The sequence below is a fragment of the Schistocerca nitens genome, chromosome 4 (assembly GCF_023898315.1).
Source record: "Schistocerca nitens isolate TAMUIC-IGC-003100 chromosome 4, iqSchNite1.1, whole genome shotgun sequence".
Lineage (NCBI taxonomy): Eukaryota > Metazoa > Arthropoda > Insecta > Orthoptera > Acrididae > Schistocerca > Schistocerca nitens.
This window is the reverse complement of record NC_064617.1, coordinates 656,572,528-656,579,265: the sequence shown is the minus strand read 5'-3', so window position 1 is coordinate 656,579,265 and position 6,738 is coordinate 656,572,528. Positions and strand designations below refer to the sequence as shown.

The following is a 6,738-nucleotide window of genomic DNA, read 5'->3' as shown; positions in this document are numbered from 1 at the left end:
GAGACAATTGCGGACTGTATTGTGGGTAATCTCACATTTCCATTTGAAAACGATGCAGGAGCATCTTCATTGCCCCTGCAGAATGCGGCTGAGAATTGTCTTGAAGAAGAAACAGCACGACAGTTATGTAATGTTAGCTGCATAGCTTCAGGCGAAATTTCTCACCAGGCCCTCGTACTTGGCGGCAGACACTATTTTCTAGACATCTTCACGCACTCACTGCGAGCTCAGAAATGAGAAGAGCGACGTGATGCTAACTGGGGTTATACTAGAGACACTACCAAACACATCTGTGCAAAGCTTTATCGGATTTTCATAGTCGTTTCCATTTCGCGACCGATCGGAGCTTACTTTCTGAACGCCCCTCGTAATTCCCTCAGCATCACTCGACTTAATTCGACTACATTCCATTATCCTCGTTTTGCTTTTGTTGATGTTCACCTTTATCCTCCTTTCAAGACACTATCCATTCCGTTCAACTGCTCTTCCAAGTCCTTTGCTGTCTCTGACAGAATTACAATATCATTGGCGAACCTCAAAGTTTTTATTTCTTCTCCATGGATTTTAATACCTACTCCGAATTTTTCTTTTGTTTCCTTCACTGCTTGTTCAATATACAGAGAGACTACAACCTTGTCTCACTCCCTTCCCAACCACTGCTTCTCTTTCATGTCCCTCGACTCTTATAACTGCCATCTGGTTTCTGTACAAATTGTAAATAGCCTTTCAAAATGGGTCAAATGGCTCTGAGCACTATGGGACTCAACTGCTGAGGTCATTAGTCCCCTAGAACTTAGAACTAGTTAAACCTAACTAACCTAAGGACATCACAAACATCCATGCCCGAGGCAGGATTCGAACCTGCGACCGTAGCGGTCTTGCGGTTCCAGACTGCAGCGCCTTTAACCGCATGGCCACTTCGGCCGGCGCAAATAGCCTTTCACTCCCTGTGTTTTACCCCTGCCACCTTCATAATTTGAAAGAGAGTATTCCAGTCAACATTGTCAAAAGCATTCTCTAAGTCTACAAATGCTAGAAACGTAGGTTTGCCTTTCCTTAATCTAGCTTCTAAGATAAGTCGTAGGGTCAGTATTGCCTCACGTGTTCCAACATTTCTACGGAATCTAAACTGATCTTCCCCGAGGTCGGCTTCTACTAGTTTTTCCATTCGTCTGTAAAGAATTCGCGTTAGTATTTTGCAGCCGTGTCTTATTAAACTGATAGTTCGGTAATTTTTACATCTGTCAACACCTGCTTTCTTTGGGATTGGAATTATTATATTCTTCTTGAAGCCTGAGGGTATTTCGCCTGTCTCAGGTCTTTCAGTGCTCTGTCAAACTCTTCACGCAATATCGTATCTCCCATTTCATCTTCATCTACATCCTCTTCCATTTCCATAATATTGTCCTCAAGTACATCGCCCTTGTATAGACCCTCTTTATACTCCTTCCACCTTTCTGCTTTCCCTTCTTTGCTTAGAACTGGGTTTCCATCTGAGCTCTTGATGTTCATACAAGTGGTTCTCTTTTCTCCAAAGGTCTCTTTAATTTTCCTGTAGGCAGTATCTATCTTACCCCTAGAGAGATAAGCCTCTACATCCTTACATTTGTCTTTCCTTAGCCATTTTGCACTTCCTGTTGATCTCATTTTTGAGACGTTTGTATTCCTGTTTGCCTGCTTCATTTACTGCGTTTTTATATTTTCCTCCTTTCATCAATTAAATTCAATATTTCTTCTGTTACCCAAGGATTTCTACTAGCCCTCGTCTTTTTCCATACTTGATCCTCTGCTGCCTTCACTACTTCATCCCTCAGAACTACCCATTCCTCTTCTACTGTATTTCTTTCCCCCATTTCTGTCAATTGTTGCCTTATGCTCTCCCTGAAACTCTCTACAACCTCTGGTTCTTTCAGTTTATCCAGGTCCCATCTCCTTAAATTCCCACCTTTTTGCAGTTTCTTCAGTTTTAATCTACAGTTCATAACCAATAGATTGTGGTCAGAGTCCACATCTGCCCCTGGAAATGTCTTGCAATTTAAAACCTGGTTCCTAAATCTCTGTCTTACCATTATATAATCTATCTGAAACCTGCCAGTATCTCCAGGCTTCTTCCATGTATACAGCCTTCTTTTATGATTCTTGAACCAAGTGTTAGCTATGATTAAGGTGTGCTCTGTGCAAAATTCTACCAGGCTGCTTCCTCTTTCATCTCTTAGCCCCAATCCATATTCACCTACTACGTTTCCTTCTCTCCCTTTTCCTACTGACGAATTCCAGTCACCCATGACTATTAAATTTTCGTCACCCTTCACTACCTGAATAATGTCTTTTATTTCGTCATACATTTCTTCAATTTCTTCGTCATCTGCGGAGCTAGTTGGCATATAAACTTGTACTACTGTGGTAGGTGTGGGCTTCGTATCTATCTTGGCCACAATAATGCGTTGACTATGCTGTTTGTAGTAGCTTTCTCGCATTCCTATTTTCCTATTCATTATTAAACCTACTTCTGCATTATCCCTATTTGATTTTGTGTTTATAACCCTGTAGTCACCTGACCAAAAGTTTTGTTCCTCCTGCCACCGAACTTCACTAATTCCCATTATATCTAACTTTAACCTATCCATTTCCGTTTTTAAATTTTCTAACCTACCTGTCCGATTAAGGGATCTGACATTTCTCGCTCCGATCCGTAGAACGCCAATTTTATTTCTCCTGATAGCGACATCCTCTTGAGTAGTCCCCGCCCGGAGATCCGAATGGGGGACTATTTTACCTCCGGAATATTTTACCCAAGAGGACGCCACCATCATTTAATCATACAGTAAAGCTGAATGTCCTCGGGAAAAATTACGGCCGTAGTTTCCCCTTGCTTTCAGCCGTTCGCAGTACCAGCACAGCAAGGCCGTTGTGGTTATTGTTACAAGGCCAGATCAGTCAATCATCCAGACTGTTGCCCTTGCAACTACTGAAAAGGCTACTGCCCCTCTTCAGGAACCACACGTTTGTCTGGCTTCTCAACAGGTACCCCTCCGTTGTGGTTGCACCTACGGTACAGTTATCTGTATCGCTGAGGCACGCAAGCGTCCCCACCAACGTCAAGGTCCTTGGTTCATGGGGGAGGACACATAATAAATATGCAACAATAAAGCTGAGGTGGTTTTTATTAATCATTATTATTAGTGCTGGCTGGGGTGCTGAATATGATCAAGATTATTTAGCAAATAAGGATGGTTGGACGAGGTATGAACTTCCGTCCTCCGCATTCAGCCGGATGAGCTGCTACAGTCGCGTCACGATATGTCTTGTCACCACGGCGAGGTGCACGGCTAGGGCAAGGGGCCCGTGCGTGTGTGCAGCACGAGTAGCTAAGTTCTAACGGCAGAGATCATGCATCTCATGGTCGGTGTGCCTGAGTGAGTTAATGCCGGCGTTCGGAAGGCAGCGTCGGTGCCAGCTGACATGACCACAGTTCAAGCATTATAGAGAAGTGCCTGCAAAAATTATTACGTGGAAAAAAGACCGTCGAGGAAATGAAATTTTGTTTCGTGAAATCCAATCCAAGGTGGCGAACATGCCAAAAAAAAAAAAAAATCCTCGAAGGGTCAAAAACGATTTATCTTCAATAAATAAAAAACTATAGCTCCGATTTAAAAATGTTAAATGAGAAGGTTGTAGGACTTAAAAAGGTGTAGGGATTAATCTTTTTTAGACTATAGTTTGATGTTTCCAGATACATCGAAAAAATGTTAAAAATCTCGTTAACGTTTCATTCCCAGATTTGGTGTTTACTGTAAGTATAGCCCGTGGTAAGTCGAAAAAGTACCTGTTTGAAAAATTAAAAAAAAAAAATTATCCGATTTAGTTGGATGGACGGCTACAACTGACCTTCATAATAGTCGAATAATCAACGTTTCAGTTATAAAAATTTGAACTGCTACAAAATCACGACCGTATTCGGGGAGGTATAAGTCCGTCTTCAGACGTACAAGGACCGTGAATTCCGTGGCCGTCGCACACTTGTCCACAACAGCCTGCGGGCAGCTGACGTCAAGTGCGGCTAATAAGAGATAGTAATTACTATTCGAGATATACCGATTTCTTTGAAAAAAAAAGAAAGGTGCTCTCAATAATTGGTTGGATCATCTCAGTGGATGGCCTATAGTAAGTGTTTTAGGCGTATTTCTTGCGTAAAGAGCTATTCCACCATGCTGTTAAATAATTTTTATGATTTTATAAACTGTAAGGGTCAACATATGACTCAGAAGAACTTGCTCTTTTGTTGGGCCTTTTTTAAACTAACTATCTCAATTTTTATTGTATGAAAATAACTTTTAAATAAAGAAAGTACTGGCTTTTTTCACCATTTAAAATAAAAAAATATTTTTTCTAAGATCTGTAGCCGAGATCTTTAACGGTTTTCACGATATATCTCTAAACAGAACAAATTAACCGATACTTAATCGACAGCTCCTTTTAAGCCCTAGCCGGCTGGAGTGCCCGTGCGGTTCTAGGCGTTACAGTCTGGAGCCGAGCGACCGCTCCGGTCGCAGGTTCGAATCCTGCCTCGGGCATGGATGTGTGTGATGTCCTTAGGTTAGTTAGGTTTAATTAGTTCTAAGTTCTAGGCGACTGATGACCTCAGAAGTTGAGTCGCATAGTGCTCAGAGCCATTTGAACCTTTTTTTAAAGCCCTACAGCTTTCTCATTTAACATTTTTCAATCGGAGCTATAGTTTTTTACTTTTTGAATAAAAACCGTTTTCTCTGTCTCTTTGCGGGGTTTTTTTGGCCATGTTTGCCCGATTGGATCGCTTTCCATGAGAAATAAACTCCATTTAAAATTGAATTTCAAAAAATGCTCATATTTTATGTTTACAGGTAACAATTTTTGCAGCCGGCCCGAGTGGTCGAGCGGTTCTAGGCGCTTCAGTTTGGAACCGCGCAACCTCTACGGTTGCAGGTTCGAATCCTGCCTCGGGCATGGATGTGTGTGCTGTCCTTAGGTTAGTTAGGTTTAAGTAGTTCTAAGTTCTAGGGGACTGATGACCTCCGCTGTTAAGTCCCATAGTGCTCAGAGCCAACAATTTTTGCAGATTTACCATTAGGCCGTCGCAGAATGCTCGGTAGCAGGATATGTGCAAAACATGTGCTACTCACCGATCTGCGCTGTTACGAGGAGAGCGGCTGTTTTCCCAGCAGTAGGGCCGGAGCCGTTGGTGGTTGTCTCGTGTCGCGCATCGGCCGAGGTGCGCGTGCGCAATGAGTCGAGACAGCGGCGCAGCGACCTCCTCACCGCCGGCAAGCACGGACAGGCGCATGAGGCGATCTCACGGAACTCCTTGCGGAAGTTCTCGTTGAGCCAGCCGTATAGCAGAGGGTTGGAGCACGCCGAGGACATGCCCATCATGTGGCACACCGCATATAAGATGATCATCGTCTCACCCTGACTGCTGTCGAACGGGTACCACAAGTCGAGCACTACGTTGAAGACATTGAGCGGCAGCCAGCTGATGCAGAATATCAGAGCTATGGAGTAGAGCAGGGAATTGGTTCGTTTCAAGCGACGATCCTCTTTAGATTTCAGGCGCAATGGGGACTCGACAGTCGCTTCGCCGCCCTTACTGTGGGAGACGGGAGAACTGCTGGAGAACCTGTACCGCAGTTTGTGGCAGATTCTGGAGTACGCTACGGTGACTGTGACGATGGGGAGCAGGTACTGACAGATCAGCGAGAATATGGAGTAATAAGCTCGGCCGTGTTCTATGGGCCACTCTTCCAGACAGTACGAAATGTAAGCTATATCGGGGAGATTTATGTCGTGATGTTTGAGTGTCCTCCAGAGATACATGGGAAGGGCCAGTACTAGGGAGAAAATCCAGATGAAGACGAGGATGACGACAGCCCCCACCCGCTGCAGGCTCTCCCTGGTGGGATACACGATCACCTGGTAGCGGTCGAGCGCAATCGCAGTAATGGAGATGGTGGACACGAAAATACTCGTGGCCTGGAGAGTGCCCAGCATCTTGCAGACGAACGGCTGGCGGCCGAGCGGCCAGTACTTGGTGAGGATCTCCATGAGCGTGAGCGGCATGGTGACGAGGCAGAGCAGCAGGTCGGAGACGGCCAGGTTGACGATGAACATGTTGCGCACCGTGCGCATGGCGGGCTTGCGCACGACTGCGCACACGACCAGAGAGTTGCCGGCGGCGCCGACCGCAATGAGCAGCGAGTAGGCGGCGACGAGCGCGTAGAAGGCGGTCGGGTCGTCCAGCTTGCGGTTGCTGCTGAACTGCGCCAGCACGCGTGGGTCCAGCGAGTCGTTGAGAGCGCTCAGCACACGCGTGAGGTTGCGGATGCGCTCAGTCAGGTTGCGGTGCGCCTCCAGAAGGAAGGCATGGTCCACGGCCGCCTCCGTGCCCGCCCCCGCCTCCGCCTCAGGGAACGCCGTCCCCAGCAGCGTCGGCAGCATCAGCTGGCGGGCCGCGGCGCCCATGGCGTCCAACCGCCTCACTCACGGATCACCGTGCTCCCGCCTTCCCGATGTTGGGCTGTAACAGGGTCACATAACGCTTTGGTTTTATCCTTGTTTGTATAACCATGCTTAACAGTTTCTTTTTAGAATAAGTGTGAAGGTAAGACGAAAATTGTCTGCACACTTTTCTAATTTATTGCAAAGAAAACAAACAACAGCAAGAAATTCAGACCCACACACACACACACACACACACACACACAC

The 6,738-nt window shown here is 45.7% G+C and overlaps 1 protein-coding gene across 1 annotated transcript; it reads right to left on the bottom strand.

Moving 5' to 3' along the window:
• Positions 1-5,151: 5,151 nt before the first annotated feature.
• LOC126252487 (neuropeptide F receptor-like) lies at positions 5,152-6,495 on the bottom strand. Its single transcript, XM_049953382.1, has one exon. The coding sequence runs from the start codon at positions 6,493-6,495 to the stop codon at positions 5,152-5,154; it is 1,344 nt and encodes a 447-aa protein (XP_049809339.1).
• Between the last annotated feature and the right edge of the window lie 243 nt (positions 6,496-6,738).

Excerpts from the sequence above, each read along its gene's own strand:
- LOC126252487 (XM_049953382.1), bottom strand. The coding sequence starts at position 6,495 with ATGGGCGCCGCGGCCCGCCAGCTGATGCTGCCGACGCTGCTGGGGACG.